This window comes from Chaetodon trifascialis, chromosome 5 (assembly GCF_039877785.1).
Source record: "Chaetodon trifascialis isolate fChaTrf1 chromosome 5, fChaTrf1.hap1, whole genome shotgun sequence".
Lineage (NCBI taxonomy): Eukaryota > Metazoa > Chordata > Actinopteri > Chaetodontiformes > Chaetodontidae > Chaetodon > Chaetodon trifascialis.
In genome coordinates this window covers 9,523,411-9,549,526 of record NC_092060.1, presented here as the reverse complement: position 1 = coordinate 9,549,526, position 26,116 = coordinate 9,523,411, and the positions used below count along the sequence as shown (strand labels likewise).

Sequence of the window (26,116 nt, the reverse complement as noted above, 5' to 3'; positions counted from 1 at the left end):
AACTACCAGGGGCCTACATGTTAATCATCTTGGCCCATGGCATTTCAAAACTGGGTTATGACACCATTCAGATACACACACGCATGGGAAGTGTGCCAAAAAGAATACATAAAAAAGATCATGGTAAACTAAAAACGTGCCCCCAGGTGTTTTTATGTGTGACACATGCAGTATCAGACACAAATGTGACTTTAGTGTAGCTGTAATAAAACAATGGGATGAATCTTTAATTGCACAATGCGTCTCTTAAAGCTGGATTGGAGTTATCCCTGACAGGTTACAGGATACTGGTGGTGAGTTCAGGGTTAGCTCAGGAGGTGCCTTCAAGCTCTTCCAAAGCACAATAATACAGTACATTTGAAGACATGATCAGATGTGGGAATGAAGTCCAGTTCTGTTGTGTTTTCATCAATAAAATCCAGATACTGACGCTCACTCAGTGACTCCCCCTAAACAGGCAACATTTAGCCCGAAGGATCCTCATCTATGAGGACAGATGAGTGATGACAAAAAATAACATGGAGGGTAGACCTACATTTGTCTCTTGAGAGCGGCTCATGAAATGAAACTATTACTCATTTTGCTCTGAATCTCAGAGCACGAGAACTCTGGAACACAAAACAAGGCCGTCCATTGATCTTTCACTGTAAAATCAATCAAATCAGACCCTAAAGTAAGTGCACATCTGCCCTTTGGGGCATGTTGTTCAGAAACCCATCTGAGTCTAATCATGTGAAGTCACAGCATGTTGCTCCCTCTAGTGGTTCCTGTCCTTCAAAATGTTAGATGTAAAATGTTTGTACAGGGTGAAGCCATGGACAGGACATAACAACATACACATAAGTCTGCTCTGATATCATTCTTCACAAACACCACCAGACATCTGCCATGTTGTTAAGAGCAATCACAAGATGTCCTCAATCTCTTACTTGTCTTTTTTATGACTAAATTTCATTCCTCATTTCCTTTACTGACTCATTAGAATTGCTCTTGCCACCAAGTGTGTGAGCAGATGATCATCCATGGCCTGAAACATACTTGAATGACTTTGTCACTCAGTGAATAATAGTTCAGGTTGGTACATTCTTCTGTGGTCCTGCTTGACTGAAATGAAAATTTATAAGGAGAAACTTAAGTAAAGACTTCCACAAAGGTTGCAAAACACATGATGTCTTCGCAATTAATTAGATTTAACTTTTCGGACATTATTGGATTAGTGCTGACTGGAAAGGGACGTGTATAGCATGTAGGCATATATTATATCATTGTCTAAAGTCACTTACGATGCTGGATTTCAGGATATTTAAAATGCTCTCTTGCCACTATATATATAAAATAGACAGGTTTCAAAGTCACACTGTTATGAGGATGATGACTTGCTGTATGTTTCCTAAAAACAAGGTTACATCCAGTGCACTTTGTGTCTTTAAATCCCATATGGTGATTGTATAAAGGAGGCTTTGCTTTGTCAGCAGGAAACACAGAATTAAAACGGCTCTATAGTGAAGCAGAATTTGAACGTTGAGTTTAAAAAAAAAGCAAAGGGGAGAAAACTGAAAATGTCATCTCAATTGTCCGTTTTGCAATTTTGGACATTTTTGCCAGCATGATTATTCAGTTCATATGAAGTAAATCTAGTCAGTGGTTGATGACAGTTGGACGCCTCCGGTTCATTCTCCGGTTCATTTCTGTCTCACTGTTATAATCCGGTGGCTTTTCAGACTCAATCATGTGTAGTGCTATGCAAAATGGAAAAAGTGTCCTGAGCCCTGAGTCCTTTTTTCAGTACCTTAGAGCCTATTGAAAATCAACAACTCGAGCAGCCAGTCAGCCATACCAGAGACACAGCTGACGAATTAAACCCTCATCATTATGTTAATTCATATACCTGAATGTTAAAAAGCAGGACAGCTTTCTCTGCTGTAACATCCAGCTGTCCTCACATGGACCGTTCAAAATAAAAGGGGTCAGGCGAGCCACTAGAGGGAGCGTTATGCCATGATTTACTTCAAGAAGTGCTGTAAAACTGCAATGAATGCCCCATTTTACCCAACCATCTGCACTATCTGGCTTTTGAGAAAAGCTGTTGTGATGATGTTGATCTATTTAAACCCAGCTGAAATGACATTGATGAATTGAGAGCTCGATCTGAGGGTGCGGCTGAACTTTCACAAACCTGCACTATGTCAGCTTTCAGAATGGCAGAGTGAGCCTGCAGAGCATCTTTAACCAGCTGTCTGTCATCCACAACAGCATGTTTGTTTAAAAAAAATAAAATCCCACAGAAAACCCACAACCTGGTGCTGGCAGCTCCATCAATCATCCTCACATTTAGAGCAGCAGAGTTGTACCAGACACACTCTGATCATCAATCTGCTGTTGGCAGGGTCCTCATTAGTACACGGATGTTCTGTGTTTTTATGATGAGGTATGTCTCGTACACTGTTGTGAGAGACGGAGAGAGGGAGCGAGGGAGAGTGAGGCCAACAGGGAGGCAATAACGGCAAAATCAATTTCACACATGACTGCGTTTAGGAGAGGTGAGTGGCAGCGGGCATCTTGATCTGTCCATCAGCCTGGCTGTTTCACGCCGATGTGGCAGCATCATGTTAGACTAACCGATCGACGTGGGCCAGCAACCATGGCTACATGGATGATATGACTATTAGAGCAAGAAACTAGGCACCCACTCCATACTGAATCCCAACACGCCCCATATCCATCAGACAGATATCTGTGTCTGCAGAGGTGTTCAGTGGAGCTGCGCTCATCCACTGACTGTTTCAACTCCTTTGTACTGGAGAAGAAAATTAGGCCATGAGCAAATATATTAGTCAAGCATGACTTTGTGATTCCTTTCTCAAAATATTCTAAGGATAATATCTTGCAAACACACTACGGAAGATTTGTAAACTACATCTGTTGAGGTGTCGCAGGGGCCAGTTATTTACCTAAACTGTAATTTTCTAATGGCCTCTACTCAGAAGTCCTTTGCACTAGTAAGTCATGTGAAATGTCACTTTGTCCCAAGAAAGGACTCAATGACAGTAAATCCCCTGCTCCATCTCTACCGGTCAGTACCGAACAGTAACAGGAGACAGCAGAGAGGGCAATTTTCTGACGTCATGCTGGGTGATATTTAGGTAATGACGTCCTTCACACATTCAGAGATTCAGTTATCAGCAGTATCTTTCATTACCTCTGAGGGTCACCAGGGTGCAAACCTACACAGGGTCCTGATCACAGCGGGCTATTTTTACGATACCAGGAGAGAACTGAATGCAGTGGGTGGAAAAAAGTTTGATTCACAGCAGAAATGTGTCTGTGTCACAGGATACAGTCAGGTAAATGCCTGTTGGCTTTTTGCCAATAGTTACATGAGAACATCAACACCTCTACCATGCTTGTACGCTAAATATGACACTAGAGCCAGCAGCCAGCAGCCAGTTAGCTTAGCTTAGCGTAAAGACTGAAAACATGGGGAAACAGCCAGTCTGCTAGCTGACTTCCTGGAGTTAGTGAAGTTAATTAGTGAAATTTAAAGGTGCAGGTGAGTGAATTTTGTTAGCTTTGAAAAGAGCCAGGCTATCTTTAGCCGTTATGCTAAGCTAACGTCTGACTGCAGCCTGATATTTTGTGCTCTCATCATGAATGCAAAAACAATGTGTCGCAGAAAGAGCAGAGCAGCTCTGTGTCTGTGCTACAGACTTTTACAAGGATTTTTTTCTTGCTGGTAATATAGTGCAGCTACAGGAAATCCCATTACCCTAACTCTAGCTGGCACAATTATAAGCAGCTGAATGAAAGACTGACAGCTGCACATCAAATTACTCTGGGGCTGCAGGAGACATGAAACGCTTTCTTTTGTTCAACCTTCACATGTTTCCAGTGTAATACAAGACAATACCCTGGTTTAACATCATGAAATGCAGTGAAATAATGTCATATGCGTTAAAAGTGAAAGGGTATTGAAACTAAAGCAGGCTCATTCTCAATCACATCTGTCTGAAAGAATTTAAGGAGGTGAATGACAGCAGTCAGATCCAGAGTCTCTCCCCTGGAGCAGTTGTTGAACAATTGAGTCACATTCCTTTATTACACACACCAAAATATCCCTAAACTTACAACCACCTCACTATTTTATTGTTGCAGTGATCTATGAATGAATGGCTTTACTTTCTGTCCACCCTATTTGTTCATGCAACGACTGTATTTTAATCACTTGCAGAATCTTTGTCTACTACTTGGCAACCCATTATGGCAGGAAAGAAGCTTAAATCCTACTGTTACATGAATTAATAACTTGTCTTTATTACTTTCTGCCCGACTGATCCCTAAATTTCATCTTCAGTATTTCCAGATTAGTTAATCCATCTTGTATAAGGAAGATGCTTTGCAAGTTGGTACTGTACAAGAGAGGATTTCAGGGCTGATCAGTTCGTGGCCAAAGCTCCACTCAGCCTGGTTTGAGGACTGTCATTCTGACCAAAACCTATCTATTTCATTTCAGTCTGAGCATTATTTGGCCAGGATTCAGGAACAATAGGTTTTCAGGCTAAAGTGGATGTCCCTGAAAACCACTACCAGAGTCCCTTTGTTCTCTCAAATAATTAAACTTTGCATTATCTAGCCTGCTGGCACCAAAGCAACAAGTCTTAATATTCAAACGGAAGTACACTGTAATCATTAAATATAAATCCATTTATCCTAATAAATGTATATATTTACACAGCATCGGTGCAGTTCATTTCAGGACGGTGGGATGCGCATCCGAACATTTTGCCAGGTGCAGGGTACAAAAATAGGAAAATGAAAAAATCCCATGCTTTATCCTGACTGCAGGCCAAAAGAGATCATGAGGCAGTTGAAGCCAATGAAGACCTTTACAGTCAGACGCAGCACGATATAAAGAGGACAGTAGCATATTCCAGTGTGCAGGTGTTCTTTCTTCTGTTGAGTCAGATATTTCTAATTTGGTTGATTTGTTCCCATGCTTGCTGCTCGAGGACCTTAGGAGGAAAAAATAAATGTATTCTGAGTGTGTTCTCCAGGATATGGAAGTGCTTGGCGAGCACTTTTTGTTTATCTGTTTGGCAAGAACAATAGTTTCCTCTTATTCTTTGCAAACTCCCATAATTCCATATTTGCTTCCCATCTGTTAGAAGAAACACATGTGTTGCCAGAGCAAAGTCTAGCCACCTTTAGCCACCATTGTGTCCTTCGATAAGTAAACCACCCAGTAGACCATGTTAAAAGCCCCAAAGGACACCGGGAACAGGATCCGTGCATACTTGTCAATTTTGCTGGTTCCACCCATACCAGCGGTGGTGGGTTGAGAGCACGGCGTCTGCTTTAGCTCCAGTTTGTTCCCCATCATCTGGATGCGCTCCAGCTTGGGCCCCAGCAGTTGCTGCAGAGACGATGAGTTGGTGTTCTGCTTGCACGGCGTTCCCGCCATCACGTCTGGAGTGGAAGCTGCAGCCTGAGGCGTACTCTTCACCAGCTGGGCAGAGGAGGAGGCCACGCTGAGCAGGCTCTCAGATTTGGGGCTAGAGCGGGAGAGGGTGGAGGAGCTGCCGTTGGCTCCGCTGGCTAAAGGTCGCAGGGGTCTCGCTCTACCCACTCCCGAAATGTTGGTGGTGGACTGGGCTCTCTGGTGACTCCGGGAATCTTGGTGGGAGATATAATTCATCCGCTTTCGCAGGTTACCGTTGGTGTCAGGATTCTGATGAGACACAGAAATAAAACAATGAGGGCTTTGTAAAGCTGCACTGATATGGAAGTTAACAATCATGTTCAGGAATGAGGTGATGCTTTCAAATTTTATTCATGTTGCACGTAGTCACGTTCTTCGAGTTCTTTCCTCACTCTGTGACATATCAGCATGTTTACCACACCGCCATTGCAGGCAACCAAATGAAACGCATTGTTACCTTGAAGAAAGTTATAGAGTTTGAACATTGTGGGTACATTTGGGTCCATGTAAGTCAACTCAACAAAATATAGAACATAGGTCTAGTGGCTTTTAGATATTTTAATTTTAAATGTTACACATTGGGAGTTTCTCTATGTGTAGTACTTAACCAAGAAAGTGACCAGTCAGTCAGTGTTAGCTAGTATTGGTTTGTTGCCTAATAATTAGGAAACTGACTGCTCACTAAACCCTCCCCTGAACAGTGATGATCCAATCAGCAGCTGTGATTTGGCGTGGCAGACTTTGAAGTTTACAGTGGTCTTGCTTTTTTATCCTTTCCTCAACCAAACATGCGATGGTTTCTCTGCTACAGCTACAAACGTTAGCATGTTGGGTTTTAATGGATCCATCAAGGGCCCACGGGACTTAGCAAACAGTCAGCTACACTGCAGATACTGTATACTATCTGTATGTTTGAGGTCACTAGAAACAATGTCTATGTTGTCCATCAAAGGACACTGGCAAGTGCAAGTATATATATATATTTGTTAAAATGTGGAGCCACATTTGAGAGAAAACAACATGAGGATCTCTAGTGTGAATAATGCTCACCTTCCTCCTGTCTGCTCCACATTGAAGGGGTTAGTGGGTAGGGTAACACTCACTTGCTTTTCTCTCTGAGAAGCGGACTGGCCATCATAAACCTTGTCATACTGATCTGATTACAGTCCCCTGGCACAGATGGCCTTCATCTGGGAGCAGACGATACAGTGTGTGCAATACAGATGTCACTTACCAAGGATTTCACTCATTTCACACAAGCTTAAGACAGAAAGTAGGTAGCACTTCATCGGGGCGGTAATGCAGTGTAGCGTCAAAGGAGCTTATCCTTTGAGAGTTGATGTTTTCAAGCAGGGAGAGTGTGATGCTGGTACTAAGGCATTTGCGGGAATAATCCACCCCCCCCCCACCCCCCCAAAAAACTCAAGGATCCAGTGTTATTGTATCCCATGTGCAGTAGAGGAAGTGTGTGTGGAAAGCGGATGTTTGCTTTTCATCTTGGATGAGGTGAAAGGCGAAGAAGCCGGAGCCATCAACACACCCTGACCCTCTTCCCAAGCCCTTTGGTAGCGCCAGCAGGGCCCGCTCTCGAGGAAAAGAGTATTAATTTTTCCCCACAGCGCCAGAGCCCTTCTGAAACCTATACAGATGTACCAGGGCTGCGTTGCCATGGCAACCCGCTAATCCACTGAAGTGTCGTTGTCACTATACTGCATTCAAGCATGATTACGCCACACTGGGATTTGGACTGGAGGGGCCAACTTAAAGTAGTTAGTGTAAAACTGACATATGCATTGCTGGGTTATGTCAGCTTCAATGATAAGTTAACAGTAGACCGATATATTTCATTTTATCTCTTTAGAAGAACATAAAGTGGAAGACTTATACACTTCTCCCTTCTTTTCAAAGCCATCCCATCTATGAAACAGTGTTTATACAGCACCATAAATGCATTACTACAGTTACATGAACCACCATTTGTCATATATGACAGAGAGCTCGAAAATAGCGTCATGGCATATTCATGAATTCTGATCCAATCCATATGTCAGCTGCCATGGTGTCAATGTAATTTGTTTCAACTGGTGATACAGAAATGGGAGATTATGCCGATTTATTCATGTAGCATTTCATAATAAAGGTTCCACACCACATGGAGAAACACCTTGTGATTTACCATAAAAATCTGTGTTGTGAAACTGTCCGCAGCTGCTGTTTTTTTCTCACTTTTACAGATTTTCCGTCATGTCTAAACCAGAGTCAACACATTTGATGCTAAATTGCAATCGGGGGTAACACATATGGAATATTTGACGTGTGAAATTTTATTGTCCGCTTTCTTTACCACATTTGAGAGCCAGTTATTTCAATATCAAGCTGTGACTGACATAGCATTTATCTGTGTGATCAGGTGGAAGACACAGGGAGAATTCATGTTTGTGGAGAAATTGTTTGCTACATAAACATCAGTTGTGGGTGATAAAAGAAAGCTAAAACATTGAGAAAACATCAGTTTATCAAAGTCTAGCGCCCTGTTTGTTGTCTGTTAAACTAAGCTATATTTTCAATTATAGAACAAAAGACTTCTTTTGAGTCTTGTATGTTCATATTTGTGGTAAAACTTTCATAATCTCTTGTATCAGTTCAACAGCTACATACAAGCAGGATTTGGTGGTATATGGAAGTCTAAACTCACATCCTGGGATCAGATTTCTGCTGTTTTCCCCTCATTTTGCATTGTCACAGCTCTTATGAGCAGGAGCACAGCTGGCAATCCTCAGGCAGGCCCACTCCTGGCCATTCAAAAGTTTGGGCTAAAGGCCAGATACAGTAAGCACATAATAGGGGACATGCTGTGTAAGTGCTCCTTGAAGTTAAGGGCTATCAGACTATTTGCTACAGCCTCTCTGAGGGAAACAAAAATCACCTGCAGCACTTCTTCTGTGTCCTTGACCTTGACAGGCGTGGTTTGGGGCACCGGGGGGCATTTGCCTGGCTTCTTTTTGGCCCGCTCAATCTGCGCATTGGTGAAGTAGTTTACGGCGGCGAATTCAATGAGGGCAGAGAAGACGAAGGCGAAGCAGACAGCGATGAACCAGTCCATCGCGGTGGCGTATGAGACCTTGGGAAGGGAGTGGCGAGCGCTGATACTGAGTGTCGTCATGGTCAGGACAGTGGTGATGCCTTCAACAGTATCAAAAACAGAACAATGTCAAACATTTGAGCCCGAACCTTCGAGAGAGAGAGAGTTGAGACAAGCTTTTTCATGTCTGTGATGGAGGTCACTGCGGTGCCATTAATTAAAAAAACAAAAAAAAAAGAAAGAAAGAAGAAGAAGAAGAAGGAACATATTTAATTAAATTTCAATGTTATCATTACTGAACTTTTCATTACCATCAGCTGGGTTTTAAGATGAATGACATTTATTCTGCCAAAACCAAACACCCTCTCTAGCAATATTAATAAAAGTGAAGTATACTTTGTGTATCTGCTTGGGATTTGGATGCAAAAGTATTTTGGTTCTTCCTTGGCCCATATTTCACCCGTCCATTAAGTTTCATGCAAAGTGGGCCAGCAGTTTTTTTCACAATCCTCCTGACAAACAGACAAACCAACCACCTGAACCAAAACATGACCTCCTTGACGTAATTAAGACCAGTTTTCCCCACAGGTAAGCATGTATTTCATCAAACACCATCTCATCGCTGATCAGGATGAAACACTCTGCAAGAAATATTCTTTATGTCATTGCCGAATAAATGGTAATAAAGATAATTTGCACAGTGCTCAATAGCCCATGTGCATGATGCTGCTCCTCATCAGCATATTTCATTAACTGAATGCAGAGACATAATGAACCAAATACACTTGGCTCTCTGAAAATAGAGACACGTACAAAAAGAACTAAGTTATTTAAAGCTGCATTTATTGATTTTCTGGCCACTTGGGGGCAGCATATGCTAGGAGGCAGGTGCTCCACTATGTGGCTAGCTTTGTCTGTCTGCTGTTCGATGCTGGGCATGTCGGTGAAACAGCTGTCTGCTCAGCACCACCAACACACAGACAACGTTAGCAACTAGTTAGTGAAAAAGTGCATTTTCAGCCACTAAATAGATGTTTCACTCAGAAATTAAAATGGGAGTGAACAGTGGACTAAAAGTAAACTAAAACCTCACTGTTCGCACAAAGTGAGGTTGATGAGAGTTGTGAGGGTGAACCAAAGCAGTGACACTGTAGGCCTTGAAATCAAAACACCACAAGCAACCCCTTTAACATTAGTAATTAATAATAATAATAATAATAATAATAATAATAATAATAATAATAATAATAATAATAATAATAATGATAATAATAATAATAGCTACTGCATTTTACAGTTGAAAGGTTAGTCAGGGCTAACTAACAAACTGACCTGTACAAATTCCAGTGGGACCCGTTCCTTCAGTTCACATTCACTTGCATTCAGTCAAATGTACTTATAGGAGAGAAAACTGCTCCACAAGTTCAGGTTTAGCTCAACCAGCAGGATTATTTCTGCCTGCAGATAAGCTCTACTTCCATATAATGTTTATATAGCTACAAATCAGATGTGCATCAAAAGATATGACACCACCACAAGCTTACAGTTGCCTAAAGTATATTTCCCACTCCACAGCAGCATCTGTGAGCTCTCCAAATGTGGGAACAATATAAATAAAGGGAGTTTACACAACACCAGGGCAAAGGTTGAACCGAGACCTCGCTGCACTGAGGGAAATGCCATAAAAATAGAAAGAGACACCGATCTGACCAGTACGCAAGGCCACGTGTGGCTCCTGCAGTAACAGAAGGTTACAGTATAAGCTCATCACTCGTCCTTCATATTATTAACCAATAGCAATAATGTGATTTGGAGAAAATCCCCTTCACGATAGAGACCTGGAACAATCTGTGCTGCAGAGTCCTTGCCCAACATAAATTCATCCTCCATGCCCGGACGTGACCGCCATATAATTACCTGTCAATCAAAACCAGCTGGGTGACATTGATAGGTGAACTGCAGCTTGAGGGCACAGACGGCGGATATTAACCTCTCATATAAACTGTTCTCAACATAAGCAAAAGCTGAGACAGTCATACTGCAACTCTGCGTATGTAAAAGCTTCCACATTTTTTTTTTCTTGTTCTCAACTGTCTCAATAAAAGCAATTGCTGAGAAATGCCACTTACTGTGAAAATAATGGTGAAGCCTGTTTGTGTAAACAGTGCAGCACTGCACTGTATGTGCGTGATATTTGCATCTGAGTATTTGCATTTTTGTGGAGATTTTCATAGACAGTAATTTCATATTAACTGAGGCACCTTTTTTTCCTGAAACACTACAGATGAACTACCCTTCACTCAAATAGATCTTTACACCAGCTGTTTCATTTTCACCTCCAGTGACAGGATTGCAGCCTGCAGGAGATATTTTGATACTATAGCTGCACCAGAAAATAGAAAAATGCAGAATGCCAGTTACACTTTAACGGATGCACACAGATCAGAATTCTCCAAAGTCTCAGTTTCAGGAAATACACGTGATATTTCTTAGAGAGTTAGACAAGACGATTGATATGAATCTCATGTCTGTACATAAAGACTGAGAGCAGCGAGAAACAGCTGAATCCAAAGTACAGAAATACATTAAGCAGCACCTCTGAATCAGACCAGTACTTCTGAGTGAAATAGTTTGCCCACGTGCACATAACCTCCTCTACCATTAATGGCTACACCTGCACACACAGTCACATGACATGCCAAAACCCACAGGAACCAATGGCTTGATGGTTGGAATGAGCTTGTTGAAAGGTCTGTTTTACTCTGTCTCCTCTATCTGAAGTCAAGAAGCTTTATCTCTAATGGTCCTTACGCTGTTTGTCTCCCTGACAAACTGCTTCTGTCACGCTCATAGCGGGACACCGTGGCTCAGTCACTGAGCCAGGAAGTCAAGACAGAGTGTGGCTGCAAGGAGGAAGAGGAGAAACCCAAACACAGACCACCCTCCCCCCTTTACCACCCCAGCCCCACCCACCTCTGACACACACACACATTAAAACACAGCGGACAGCAGCAGAAATCCGCCGCCTCAGAAGTTCAACTGATCCAACAATAGCTGTGCCGCTGTGACGCCTCTGTCATGATGGAGAGTTTGGAGGGAGGAGGGGGCAGTGCAGCTGGACTGTCAGATCCATTGGTCACTGCAGGAGCAGCATTGATCCCCCAGTGCTTTAATACACTGCACAACACCAAGAGACATTTCCACTGACGGCCACACAGTGTTTTTCTGCTCAGCAAGAAGTCCAAACGCAAACTGTACACCCAACAGCAGGAACACACTGTCAAAGGCACACTGAGTGGAGACAGCTAACACTGCAGTGTGTGTGTGTGTGTGTGTGTGTGTGTGTGTGTGTGTGTGTGTGTGTGTGTGTGTGTGTGTGTGTGATGCTGGCAGCAAAACTATTAGGGAGGTTGGTTGTTTGGTCACCATTAGCGATACAATATGCTGTCAGAGTTTGCCTGAAGGCTGCGACCAGTCAACAACTAGAATTATAATTAAAGGCGAAGTGCGTTAATGTTAGACATCAAAGTAGTTTACAGGTCTTGGGGAGTACTACTGTATGTGTGAAAAAAAAGTTGCATAGATACTTTTGTGGCTTTTGTGATTACTTGAAGTTGGAAAATGCAAAACATCTGAGAGTGTGGAGTTAGAAAGAGGTGAGTTTACCAAACCTCTGCAGCCAGCTCCTCATCTGCTTGAGGCTACATCAGAATGACCAGAATCTCCTACCAAACTGTCAAGTTGCATGTTGGCAGCAGAAGATTAGCACCGCAATGGAGCTAAATAAACTTTTTTTTCTTTCCTATTACCTACATTAGGGATTAGAAATCATGCACCACTTATTAATTGTAACTAATGCTCAATGCTTTACAGATCAGTTATCAGTCATCAATAAAAGCAACTTCTGGGTATATGTGTTGTGAAAAAAAAACAAACCCTTTGACTGTTTTCATCCTTTCTACTCTGTAATAATGTAGTTCTTAATGTTAGGAAGCCATGAAAAACTGCTTAATGGTTGTTAATAAATAGATTTTAGCCCAGGTCCTCTACAGCCCTTTTTCAGTGTGTAAGAGCTCAAACAGTCAAAGGGATTTTTCATAACCTAACAACCCAAAGTTGCCCTTATTAATTGCTTATAGCTGATCTATGAAGCATTAGTTAATGACACATTGAACCATTAGTGAAACCTTATAATTGCTTCTAATCATTAAATCCCCTTTAAAAGGTTCCCTTAGTAGAAAGTGTGGTGCATTTTCACTTTACAGACACCACAGGCAAAACCAACAATATTCAGTATTTGATGGTCATATTTCACCAACAGAGCCCTGTCATTCTGTAACTCCACAGACTTCTGGCATCATGAACAGTCGATATGTCACACAGCTGTCCCAAGAATCATTAATCACCACCAACACTCGTGTTTCTCTGTCTCTCTCATTAGTCATGGTGATGAGTTAAAATTACTTCTTGAAAATGAGGCTCCAAAACATAATCTATCAGAACTACTTACAAAAGGGAGGACGCGTGTCAGCGCCATTATCATTGAATGACTTTCCATCAACATAAGAGGAGGATCGAGGTCGACAAACTACCACACTGAGACCTCCCTTAATAATAAAACAACACCTCGCAGCGCTGCTCTGTGGTTTCAGCAGCTGTCTGTCGCCCTGCCTCTCTGTGGACACACGCTAATCAATCTCTTCTAGGACAGACACCCAGACGTTTTACCAGGGGAGCCACAGAGAGCGCTACTGGGTCACCAAAAACTGACTGTGAGTGATAACGTAGAAATGATGAATAATGCAACAACCTTTGAAATTTGTGCTAAAATATCAGATCATGTCATCACGTCACAATCTTCATCAGTTGTACCTGATTTTAACTGTAACAGTAGTATTGAACAACAACTCTACAATAAAGAATGACTGATTAAGTCTTTATATTATTAGTTGTAAACTGGAAATCCCTGGTTTGAAGCAAAACATCTCCAAAGTAATGTAACAACAATGCAGTGCAGGAAGATGGAGGAAGACATCTCATCATGTCTGTGAGCTGCCTACATGCACGCTTTCTTTTGTCAATGTCCATTTTACTTGCTTTTGTTTTGGAACTCTCCACAACAACAGATTTTGAGGTCATTGGAGAATTTTTTTTCCAAAGGGTAAACAACAATCCCTCTGGTTGATCCAGCGAGGAGGTATGTGAGTAAATCATTCATTAGTTTGGAACAGAAGGTCCAATTGAATTTTCTGATTTGAGCAAAAAATGAAAAAACAAAACAAAAACACAAGTGCGATTACACAGAGAAACAAGCACTTCCTCCTGACTGTCTTCGAACATTGCATACCTTGAAGTATCGCAAGATGTACACTGAGGCCTTCAAGGTACCTTTTCAGTAGGGAATTCCATTCATTACACTAACCACTGTTGGACAACTTACTTGAAACCTGCAATAAATGATAGCTCAAAATTAAGAAAGTAATTAAAGTACTTTATTATTTACTCAGGAGCCAAACTAATGCATTATGTTACTTGTTGATTCACTTTAGTCTTACAGCACAGCTCCATCAAAGGCTCTTTTAACTAACCCTCTGCAGAAGAAGCCATTGTGGTTGAACAAGCAGGCAGCGCTACATACAATTTACTGAACATCAGCTCGCTTAGCTGCGGCGATGGCGCAGAAATCCCAAGCTCAGCTACACAGTTCAACACCGTCCAACTCTGAACAACACCAGCTTGGTGACTCCTGAAAGAATAACGTTAGCAAGCCAGCTAAGATGTCACAACAAGTGATTAAGACAACTTTCAAATTATATTGCATTTGTCATTTGGCAGAGGCTAGCCGCCTCCACACACCTCGAGCCCCTCAGCCAAGCCAACACATCCAGGACCAATGAGCATAGAACCCAAGCTGATCAACACTCCACCAAACTCTGTCAAAGTAATTGAGCATTACCATGATTCTCCACTGTACTGTACAATAATCACTGAATTTCAATTTAGACAAAAAGTAGATTAGTGACGAATAAACCGTACTTTTGTTATATCCTCCTGATTACCAGTATTTCAAATTTGTCCAAGCGCATTTTAACGAAGAGAAAAAGTAAGAGCATAATACTTTTTATTGAGCAAATTTTGGCTTGACATATATAAGTCTCTTAACAACACATTAAAACATTGTCTGAATTATTTTAACTGTATTTTAGCATCGTATTTAAGTGTTAAAAAATGTCCTAGAAAAAATATTTAAACTTAAAAAAAACCTTTAAAAAAATGTGATTGGGCAATTTTTTTCCCTGGTTGTCAGGAGGATACACCGATTTTTAAATTGTACAAATGATGATAAATGTAAAATTTCGTAAAACTAAACCTGATTTTAGTAGCATATAGACTTTTGAAAATATCTTCATTTACTGTGTCAATGAGGAATCAGGTTTACAAAATGCTCTTGGTTAGATGGTATTCTTTATGGAAAATTAAAAATCTGTAGATACCTAAAATCAAAGCTTGCACAACTACTTTTAACAGCCTCGCAGGCAGCTTTTCCACAGCAAGCTTTTATAGCTGTTTCAACCCATTTAGAGAGCTATTTATAATACATCCTGAGAAGATTTCATATCATCCACTATCTGATGAGCCAAACCAATTTTTCTAGACCCAAATTTCTGCTGTATGCTTGAGGCATCTTTACTTAGTAGATGCCTCAAAATGATTTTTCCTCATGCCGCCAGCTGTTCATTCTCGTATTTTAAACCAGTTTTAAAACTAATACCAGTGAATTTGCATTGCATGTTGCAATCTTAAGGTGAAAATTGTCTGTATTTCTCATACTCACCTCACACTGTGGCATCACCTTGTTATGCAGAGTGGAGAGAGACTCCAGCTCTGATTGCTCTGTTGGCATGCAGGCATCAAATAAATAAACAGAAAGCAGAGAGTCTGTGCAGGATGAGGGATGTGTGAGGTCTACATACCGAAGACTGTGCGCGCCGGGACTGATTCTTTATTTATCCAGAAGGACACTTGGGAGAGGATTACTGTCATTATGCAGGGGATATACGTCTGAATCATGAAGTAGCCCATTTTACGTTTCAAGTGGAAGTAGACCGTCATCACCACATATTCACCTGGAGAATCAACGGAAATGAATTAGTTTGATTAACAAAGAATTTCAAGTTGCAGGCTGACAGATTTCAGTTAATGCAGCGTTAGACAGATGTCACATTGGATTCTGTTTGATCATTTTTTCGTACTCTATATTTTAGTAGCTCCATCCATTCTCACCAGAATGGACACAAGCCACCTGTTGCAACTTTGTGCTGCTAAAATCTTTTTTGGATGCTTCAGTATTTATGTGAGCCCTGTGAAATGCCTCAGCTCATGATGTTTACAGTGTTTGATTTCACGAAGCTTGAGTCAAAGCTCCAAATCCTTCCAATATCTACCACCAGTGGCTGTATTTTTATCCTGTCTTTCATGTGGACAATACACTATAGACCTGGCTTATCTTCCAGCTTTGACATAGTACAATGCACCTTGACAGCTGAACATCTTTTCTTTCAGTAAAAAAAGAACAGATTTTTGTACTCTTTTGTAAAAGAAACAAGTTTGTTCACATCTGTCCCTGCAAACATTTTTCTGAGAAGCATTCAATAAAAAACAGGGGACAGATCAAAACGCTGAAAGGCTGAGTGAGTCTCACCTGTGATGGATTTAATCGTCTCAGTGGAGACCGTCTGGCCAATAAGATCATACTGAACAAGGCTGGAGGACTCTGGAGGGACCTCGACCGAATGCTGAGGCCCTTTGGTCCAAGTATAGATCATCTCTGTTTTAGGGTAGGCATCTGTAGACAGACAGCAAAGCCACCTCAATATCAGTCACTTACTGAGCCTTATGAACAGCAAAGAAGATTATTAGCTCTGAAGTGTGTGTGTGTGTGTGTGTGTGTGTGTGTGTGTGTGTGTGTGTGTGTGTGTGTGTGTGTGTGTGTGTGTGTGTGTGTGTGCATATACACATGTTGTCCATACAGACAGAAATACAAAAAAAAAAATCCCTAGACATCGATAGAAAATAGCACAAAATAGTAGACTAACACACCTTTCCAGGTCATCGCTGAACGCAACGCGCATGTTGGAATAATTCATAGAGATGAAGAGAAAACCTGACGTAGAAACTCAGTGACAGCAAGCGTCTGTGTGTTTTGGCCTTGATGGTGGACGTTACCAAGAACCTCTCAGAGCTGAACCTCAAGCTCCAGCAGCTTCTCAGCTCTCTGCCTTCAAATGTGAAATTAAAGCTGTGGCAAGTGCAACTGGAAAGAGGAAACACTGCATTTTCCTGCTCTGCAAGAACAAAAGCTGCTACGACATCTGAATATGCTGCTGCGTGTGAAAACTCCTTCAGGCATTTGGTGAGAGGTTTCAGGACCTGAAAAGTAAACGAACTGAACATATTTGCTGGCTGGAACCAGCTGATGTGTCTGACAACCAGCAACATGAAACCATTGAGCTGCAGCAACGACGAGCTCAAAGGTACAACGACCTCCCTCTGGTCCAGTTCTATAAGCTGTATGTTTGTCCAGAGGACTTTCCCATTCTGAGACATGCAGTGAAGTTTGCGTCTCTGCCTCTGAAAACCTACGACTGTGAGCAGCTCTTTTCAAAACCGAGCCTTCAAAAGATGGTTCCACTCAAGACTGACGGACCTAGAAACCAGCTGTAATCATCATCTTGATCACTAACATCTGAAATCAGACGCCTCGCCACAGAGAAGCAGTTCGAGCCATGGCATTGAGGTTAGCATGATATAAGTGCTCAGTAATTTAGCATGGCCCTCATAGGATGTTTGGAAAGGAGAAAGGTTCCTCACCCCAGCTCTAGAATGGCATCATGTTTAAGTTGTGCTGATGATAGTTCAGAGTTTTTATACATTACAACTGTTCAACCTGGCTATTCACACCTGACACCACCTCTTTTCTATGTCTTAACTAAAATGCAAGAGCAATAAGCGTAATAAAGCAGGTACTATAGGGGGTGAAAAGACATTTGTCATTCTTTCTATTGTCAATCTAACTTCTCACATATTTACATTTTCACTTAAATCTGCGCCAGTTGATTCTTTGGCTAAATTTGAATATTATTCTTTACTCATTACTCTTCATTGTTTCTCTGAGAATTGTATTCCTGGCAAGGAGAAAAGTCTCTGAAGCAGCATCACAGGGTATTAAAACTCTCCACTGACTAATTAATTTTTTAGGACTACCAGCCCTGAGAGGCAGCTAGACCCCTCGCTTCCATTCAAAAGGCAGGAAACTCCAGAGTAATTAATCGACTCTTCTGCAAGAAACATGAGGAGAATCTTTCATCATATGTCAGTGAAGTGATTAGCTCTGATATTTGCTAATAAAAATACAACAACATACTATCCACTCTTTCAGATCTACTGCGTTTTTAGATCCGCCAAAACTAATGTGGTGGGATTCAAAGTTCATAGAGGTCCAGTCTGTCAAATTTCACTCACTGATGCATCATGTTGACATCAGGTCTCCTTCAGAAGTTGTAGAGTTCAAATAATTCCTCCACTGCATCTGACTACGGGATACTTTAAATCATAAGAGGTCCTTTAATTTCCCAATATTGCTTCTGCAGAGTGTTTTGCTGTATGTGTCCTGGCAAGATTGGCCACAACAAAATGCCAGTTGTCTGTGCCTGCCACTCCCTATGGGACTCCACATCGGCAGGATACCAACTGCGCTGCCAAAATGAGATGACTCTGGTGTGTCATGGAGTGGAACGCAATGCCTGTGCACACAAGTCCAGATGGAGAAACAGAAAAGAGAGAGACGGAGAGAGAAAGAGAGATGGAGAAAAAATGAAGGCAGGGCAGACAGAGAGAAAATGAGCACGCAGCACGCGCACACACACACACACACACACACACACACACACACACACACACACACACACACACACACACACACACACACACACACACCAGCTATGGAAAATAGCTGCATAGGTCTGTGCTATCCTGAGGCAGAGGAAAGGATTCTGACCTTTCCTTCGCTTCAGGCCACATCAGATCCATGGTCGCTTCCTCCTGACTGGAGGCTAGCCGCAGCAGAGCAGGATGGTGAAAGGAGGAGGATGAGGAGGGGGAGACAGATGACAATAACTGAGAAATGGGAATTTGTCCTCTGCAATGTCACCACACTGAGTAATTGACGGCGGATCGGGCGAGTGCAAAGTCAAACTCGCTGTCTTTTCCTTTCTTTTCTCTTGCAGATGTAATCTTCAAATTGCTGCTCTCCTCCGATAAGACAGAGCTGCTCTATTTGAGAAACTCCTTTATTTGAGATAAGTCATTTCTGCTGACCAGTAGGCCCAATATAAACACTGATGCTGAGCCAGGGTTTCATTGTTCACAATGAAGAATGAAATACTTCATTATTTAGTCTTGGCATTCAGTCGCTTTGTGTCTCACAAAGTGCTCGGCTCCTCGGCACTCTTTTCAGCACAGAATCCATTTCAGCGCCAAGCAGAGAGCAGTCATGTGATCAAGCTTTTTTTTTGTTACTCTTTAGACAAAGCTGAGGCACAAAAAGATGTGTGACAGTCTTCCTTACCTTCCCAAACTCCTAAAAACTTAATTTAAAAGACACTACATGTAGCATCTGTAAATATTAAACACATCTTCAAATCAAATCATGAAACTCTGGCTGCTAAAAACAAGCTGAGGTCCAGAGGCGTTAAAGGAATAGTTCAACATTTGCTTTCATGCTGAGAATTGGATGAGAAAATTGATACCACTCTTGTGTCATTAAATAGGAAGCCACTGCCTGAGCTGGTTAGCTTAGCTTAGCACAAACAAGGTGGAAACAGTGAGACTCTTGTTGATTTACATGTCAATTAGTGAGTTTTAGAGGTGGTGGGAGGGCTGATTTTGTTACCTTTCAGCAGAGCCAGGTTAGCTGTTTCGCCTGTCTCCAGGCTTTATGCTAAAATAAACTAAGCTGCTGCCTGTGCTGACATGAGTGTAGTCGTCTCCTGAAACTCTCAGCAAGAAGACAAAGAACTACTCCTTTAAGAATTCTGCGTTCCCTCTCACTGAAGTCCCTCCATTTGAATTAGAACAACAGTGAAAGCTGAAATTCTGTTAAACTGAAATAAAATTACATTTCTGCCGAAACAACCTGCTGTGTTTTACTTGCAAACAGCAATGCCTTCTGTTTAGTGATGTAAAGTGATCCAGTGGGTCTCCTGTGAAATGACAGCGAGGGGGGGCACAAAATGCAAAATAAAGTGTGGAGGCCGGTAGAGCCTGCCAGTCTTCTCAGCAATGGGTCTATTTGTTTACAGCTACTCTAATCGTGATTCACTCACAAAGGGGTAACAGTGATTCTTTGATGAAATATTACACGACCAACACGATTAGCTGTCGTTTTACACTGTAAATTGTCTCTTTTGCATGTCTTTTGCGAGGTAATGTGATAGTATTTGGGGCAACATATGTATTACTGGCCTGTCAGAGCAAATCAATCGACATCTGGTAGTTGGTTACCTTCTTCACCTGCTCTGTTAAAAGCGAGCGAACAATTAAAGAGACTAGATTTAGACCTTAGTCTTACTGGTTGCTTAGATTAGATTAGGTTAAATTTCACATTCTGTAAAGGCCACATTGTTCTCCATCTCTGTTTCTATCTCTATCTATCTATCTATCTTATTCACACACACACACACACACACACACACACACACACACACACACACACACACACACACACACACACACACACACAGGACTTACAGCTTCCAAACTTGAGAGGACACGCGTGTCCATCCATGGGGAAGTCGACAAGCTTCATGGGACACTCGGCACTGATAGTCAACCTGTTGCAGTCCAGAGAAGAGATGCTCAGCGAAGGAACGAATACACACACAACACACAAACAACAAGTGTGAGAATGAGGGAGAGGAACAGCAGAGTTGAGCATAGGAAGGTAAGTGGGTTTCACTTCACAGCATTCCTGATGAAGAAGAAGCCAACTGGTGATAGCTGTTAACATTTCGTGGAGTGCTAATTGTTAGCATGCACTGCTGTAAACTAGCAGTTGTGAAATAACAAAGCTGATACGTCTGACATGAATACATATCAGTGATGTGATGGAAGTTTAACACTTGGACTTAAGCCAACCTGCGGTCGCTAAAAAGACAATTGAGCAGTTATTATTGAATTTAAGATGTGAAAGTTTGGCAGCCTCTGCACTGCCTCCACACAGCTCTGCACTGTTGACACTGTGAGCCGCTGGGTTTGATTTCACAGCAAATATGCTTGATTGCTTTAAATCAAACAAAGTCTGTCTTCTCTCCTCTCCAAGTGTTTTTTAATTAGCACAAACAGCGAAATATTGAATGTGAATTTTGTGAAGACTCCATCCCCCATAACAAATTAGCATGTGAAAATAATAGGAAGCAGTTAATAACCCTCTTTGGTCAAGGTTAGGCTGAAAGGTTAGCTTTGAGTATAATTCATCAGGTGTGTAATGTTGATGGCTTGTGTGTGGTGATGGAGTATACCACAGTACCTCATGGTGTAAAGAATGGTGCCATTCTTCATGATGCGGAAAAGCTTGTTGGGCGCCGTCATGTTGTGAGCGACTGACTTCTTGCCATTCCTGAAGAAGGTGTCTGGTGTCCACACTTTAGTCACCATCAGGTTGTTCAGCCTCAAAATCTCTATCGGGCCCTCATACATCAACCTCCGATCCACCCACGTCTGCCGAAAGAACACGTCCATTGTGTACTCCTTAGAAAGAAAGAAAACATATAAGGCTGGTAGGTTGGTAGGTGGGATGATATTACATCATGATTATCTGCATTCATCTGAAGCAAAGTTGTTTTCCACCCAGATATAAAGTAGCAGGGCTCAGCTTGAACGGATCTTCCCCTGGCTAGAGCATGACATCTGCAAATGGGTCTCGTCTACATCTTGATCTAAGCTGTGTGAACTTCAGGTGCATGTAAGTATTAGGAGTTTTAACACAACAAACCCATATGTTTAACTTCATTTAAAGTGTGAGTACATACCATTTCAACATCTGAGACAGGCCCAAAACTTGTCACATAAATATCAGTCTTGACCTCAGTCACAGGACCTGTAGAGCCAGTGAAACAGACGGCAAATGTCACATTTAGGCTTTCCGGTTTAAAATCCTTCCATGTCACAGCCCATCCTTACACAGACACCAGTCTTATTCACACTTGTGAATAAACTCTTTATAGGCCTTGAGCCCATCAAACCCTGAACACATGCAATAGTTTATCTCAGCCAGAGCCTTTGATAAGTGAAAAAAGCTGAAAAGATGTAAAAACATAATCTTTTTTTTTCTCTCTCTCTCTCTCTCTCTCTCTCTCGGTGGATGAATGTGGAAGCAGCCCCGTTTTTAAGTGCAGGGATAAGCAAAGCTGCAGTGTGCATGGCTATCTGTTGACAGGCTGCCTTTGCACGGTGAACCAATGAGCTGTCTCCGTCAGAAGGACGCTCGTTCTTAACGTGTTGTGGTTTTCAGACTTGGTGCACAGATGCACAGAAAACCAAATCCGTACTTTTAACACTTGAACTCTGCATTAAGCGTTTGTCCCGCAACATACACACCATTATATAACTGCATTCGCCTAAACATGCGAGCTTAGAGGCCCCTCTCCACACTGCACAGCTCCAGCTCCAGGCTTACAGGATAAAGGCTGAAACTCGATGTCACATCGCGTGTGTTGGGAAACACTTGACCATGAAGCAGCATGTTTCACACACTACGAGTCTGTCACACACACAGAGGGAAAGAAAACACCTGATGTGATGTTGCCATTGTGACTTGTGCACATCTACTGTTTGTCCTGGAGGTAGCATCATCATCATCATCATCATCATCACCATCATCATCGTCGTCATCCCTCCTGTGCTGCTTCTCCATGAGCTTTCTCTCTTTTTTGTCCTGTTAAAGGATTTTTGGGGGGGAGTTTTGAGGGCTTAAACATCGCAAAGCTCAGCTTTTAAAACCAGTCTGACTTATAGGATGTCATTGGCGCGTAATAGTGAGTTTGCAGTTATGATATTGCGCTTTATGGTGTGTTTCAACCTAAAAAAAAAAAAAAAAAAAAAGTTTTAAAAACTAAAGTTCCATCTTCTCTTCTTTGTTAGTGTTTCAGGGGTGATATAATTAGTATGACTAAAACTGACTTGACTTATATGGCGGATTTGATGCTTAATAGTGACTTTACAGCTACCTTAATGCGCTTATTGGTGTGTTTTAACCTCCTATGGCAGAAAAAAAAGTACAATAAAAACGAAAAGTCCCTCTTTTAATTGTAAGACTTTCAACGTTTCGGGGGTGTCGTGTGATTATTATTGCTAGTTTTCACGTGGGAAAATGCTCGACAGTGCACAAGAATCGCATTTATTTCCTACATACCCCCGAATCCAGGTCGCAGCCTGTTGTCATAGCCGTCCAGAAGTCGGTCTAAAATGCGCGTAAAATTCTCCGGATAGATCCTTTCATCCTTCTTTGTCTGTCCAGAGATTTTCTTTACACTGGAAAGCAGAAACAAAAAGAATCAGGATACCACAACTTCAGGCGAGCGGCAGCTTTCAGCACCGCGGACAGAGACACTGTGGAACTCACCAAGTCGCCAAACAGAAAAAGTAGAAGAGGGTCCGAATAAACGCGGGGCGCATCGCTGTCACCGTCTCCTTCTTCTTGGCAGAAACCATCTTTGCATGCCATACTTCAAGCCTCTTCACATGTCACCACGCCAGATGTCTGTGTCCCGGGGAAAGGAAGGAGGGAGACGCGGCGGCACAGAAGGCAGAGCGGCGCAGAGAGGGACCAAGTTGAGCCTCTCTGCCGCTCCTGCAGTCTCTCCGCCAGACGCACCACATACACACACACATACACACACACACTCCTTCACCCTGAGCCCCGGTCACCTCTCGTCCAGATCCGAGCTGCTGCTGCTGCTCCTGCTAATGCTGCTGCTGGTGGTGGTGGTGCGGGCATCCAGAGAGAGAAACAGTCCTCCCTCTCTCTCCTTCACCCTCTGCTTCACTGTCTCAGCGTCTTTCTGTCCCTCCCTCTCCTGCTCTTTCCCTCTCTCCTCTCTGTCTCCGTTTGCTTTCTCCTTCTCTCCTCTCGCACACACCTGCTTTGGTCAGGACACAGATTAGACGTGCACTGCTTTGAAATGACTTCAACAGAGTCACATCTCTGACTTCCTCTTCCATCAAAACTGGGGAGAGGAGGACGCACAACGGGCAGGCCTGTTCGTCCCATCTGAACATTTGGTGTTTCCTGACAGCTTGACCTCACTCTGCCTTTTAAAATCACACATGAGGAAACACTTTGCGACAGTCACATTTTTGGCTTTAAAGACTTATTTTAAGACTTGTTTTCCTATATGAGCTCCTGCATGCCCTTTGACCCCAGCATCCATCAGTGTCCATCACTCCCGCTGCTTTGTGATACACGCAGCCTAGCCTACATGTTGAACTAGTTTCAGGAATGCATTGGTGGGCGCCCGTATTAAGATTCAAATGGGTCAGTCTTGTCGCAATACGCAATCACACACACGCACACACACACACACACACACACACACACACACACACACACACACACACACACACACACACACACACACACACACACACACACAAAGGCACACAGGTACTGTAGAGGAACTGGGACAAGCCACATGCTGCTTCACAGATTTCTCTGCACCTGGGACAAGCACAAGACCTTCACTCTGTGTGTGTGTGTGTGTGTGTGTGTGTGTGTGTGTGTGTGTGTGTGTGTGTGTGTGTGTGTGTGTGGCTCTGAAGGTGAAGTGCGGGTAAATCTCGCAGGATAAACAAGATGTCTGGGTTCCACCACACTGGCTTTCCTGATTAGTTTTGAAGTGCATACAGTATACACACACACGCACACACACACACACACACACACACACACACACACACACACACACACACCGGGCTGAAGCAGAAACCACTTAGTGTGAGGGGAAGGTGAGGAAACATTACGCTGATACGTTACATGTGAGCTGAAGTCATGTAGTGTAGTCTTATTACGCAGCTCCCAATCCCCTGCACAGCCGCCCACCCCAGTCCTCCCACAATACACTAGAGCAAGGCGGCTCTGTGGGGGATGAGTAATGTGCGTGCTCTTTGTGGGGGCAGGCTTGTATCCAAGTGATTTTTTTTTTCCTTGTGTCTTTTCTTTTTTAGACATTTGATCGCAATTTGCTCTTTTAATGGAAGCACTTTCGGCATACTGTAGAAAAATGTTGTAATGATATTCATTCAACGGCAGTGTAATGCCTGGAAATGTCAGAAGTACAGTTTTAGGAAAAGTCACGTCTGCTTTATTATGCCACATTGACCTTTCCCTGTAAGTGTGTCCTGTGTTTGAATTACAGTACATGATGTATCATTGTGTTAACATTTGTGGCCTGAAGACACACTGAGCATGGAGCACTAAAGAATAATCGAGGTTTCTAATTAAATTTCTCTTATGGTATTCTTTTGTGGCTTTAGTATGAGTTTGAGTTTGTGTGTGTGTGTGTGTGTGTGTGTGTGTGTGTGTGTGTGTGTGTGTGTTTGTCTCTGATACAGTTTGTCCTGAAATGCCTTGAACAGGTTCTTCTGCTTTGTAAGCTAGATGCCCTGCAGTAGAAATAACTGCTATGATAACCTAGTTTTTTATCAGTGTGAGCGCATGAGTGTGTGTTGTGTTAGTGTGTGTTTGTTGGTGCGTGTGTGTGTGTGTGAAGGAGAAGTAGAAGAGGTGAGGCATTGCTCTGCGATGGCTGGTGTAAATGTGTGTGTGTTGTTAAGGGGTTGAAGGGCATAGCAGTCGAGGGCCATTACATTACCTCCTGTAGGATCTGCCTGATGACAGCCTTCAGAGAGTCCCAAACTGACGACACACACACACACACACACACACACACACACACACACACACACACACACACACACACACACACCTACAGCTGTTGCAGCAGAGCTTGTTAGCTGGAGCTCAACGCACATGAAAGACTGCTGCTGTTACTGTGTGACAGTTATAGCGAGACCTCATTAACTTTGCACAGCAGTTAAATAAGCCTTGTTATCAATCTTTTGTTCATCAGTAAAGTGGAAAGCAACATTTACTCAAGTACAATTAATAGGTGTTCTTACTTTGTTTGAATATTTAATGTCCATAAGATAGTTACATCAAAAGTATCCCTTTCTTTCACAGCATGTGTACAGCTGTGTTACTATTTACATTAAGATTTTGCATAAAGACATGTCGTGACATAAAATATGATCTGTTCTCTGATCTGAACTCTGTCACTAAAGCACTAAGTACAACAATATGAATGTCATCCAGGAGAGACTGTCTGGAAATGGCATTATTATCCCATATTTAAATCACATACAGCCGTCCCTCCACACATGTTCATATTTCTATTTTAAACCATTATAAAAACTCCTGCTTTCTATTGTGGTCTGTGCTGAAC

At 42.3% G+C, this 26,116-nt stretch overlaps 1 protein-coding gene across 1 annotated transcript; it reads right to left on the bottom strand.

Annotated features, from left to right (window-relative positions):
* Positions 1–3,683: 3,683 nt before the first annotated feature.
* On the bottom strand, positions 3,684–23,625 carry gabra4 (gamma-aminobutyric acid type A receptor subunit alpha4). Its single transcript, XM_070962754.1, has 9 exons — positions 23,239–23,625; positions 23,029–23,147; positions 21,647–21,714; positions 21,145–21,365; positions 20,367–20,449; positions 16,261–16,404; positions 15,533–15,685; positions 8,403–8,659; positions 3,684–5,725 (listed from the first exon to the last, which is right to left on the bottom strand). Exons 1-9 carry the CDS (start codon positions 23,325–23,327, stop codon positions 5,192–5,194), a joined length of 1,668 nt encoding a protein of 555 aa, XP_070818855.1. The 5' UTR covers positions 23,328–23,625; the 3' UTR covers positions 3,684–5,191.
* Positions 23,626–26,116: the final 2,491 nt, after the last annotated feature.

Coding starts and splice junctions, on each gene's coding strand:
- gabra4 (XM_070962754.1), bottom strand. CDS start 23,327: ATGGTTTCTGCCAAGAAGAAGGAGACGGTGACAGCGATGCGCCCCGCG. Junction 23,148..23,238: donor TTTTTCTGTTTGGCGACTTG/GTGAGTTCCACA, acceptor TCTGCTTTCCAG/TGTAAAGAAAATCTCTGGAC. Junction 8,660..15,532: donor CCCGGCGCGCACAGTCTTCG/GTATGTAGACCT, acceptor ATACTGTTGAAG/GCATCACCACTGTCCTGACC.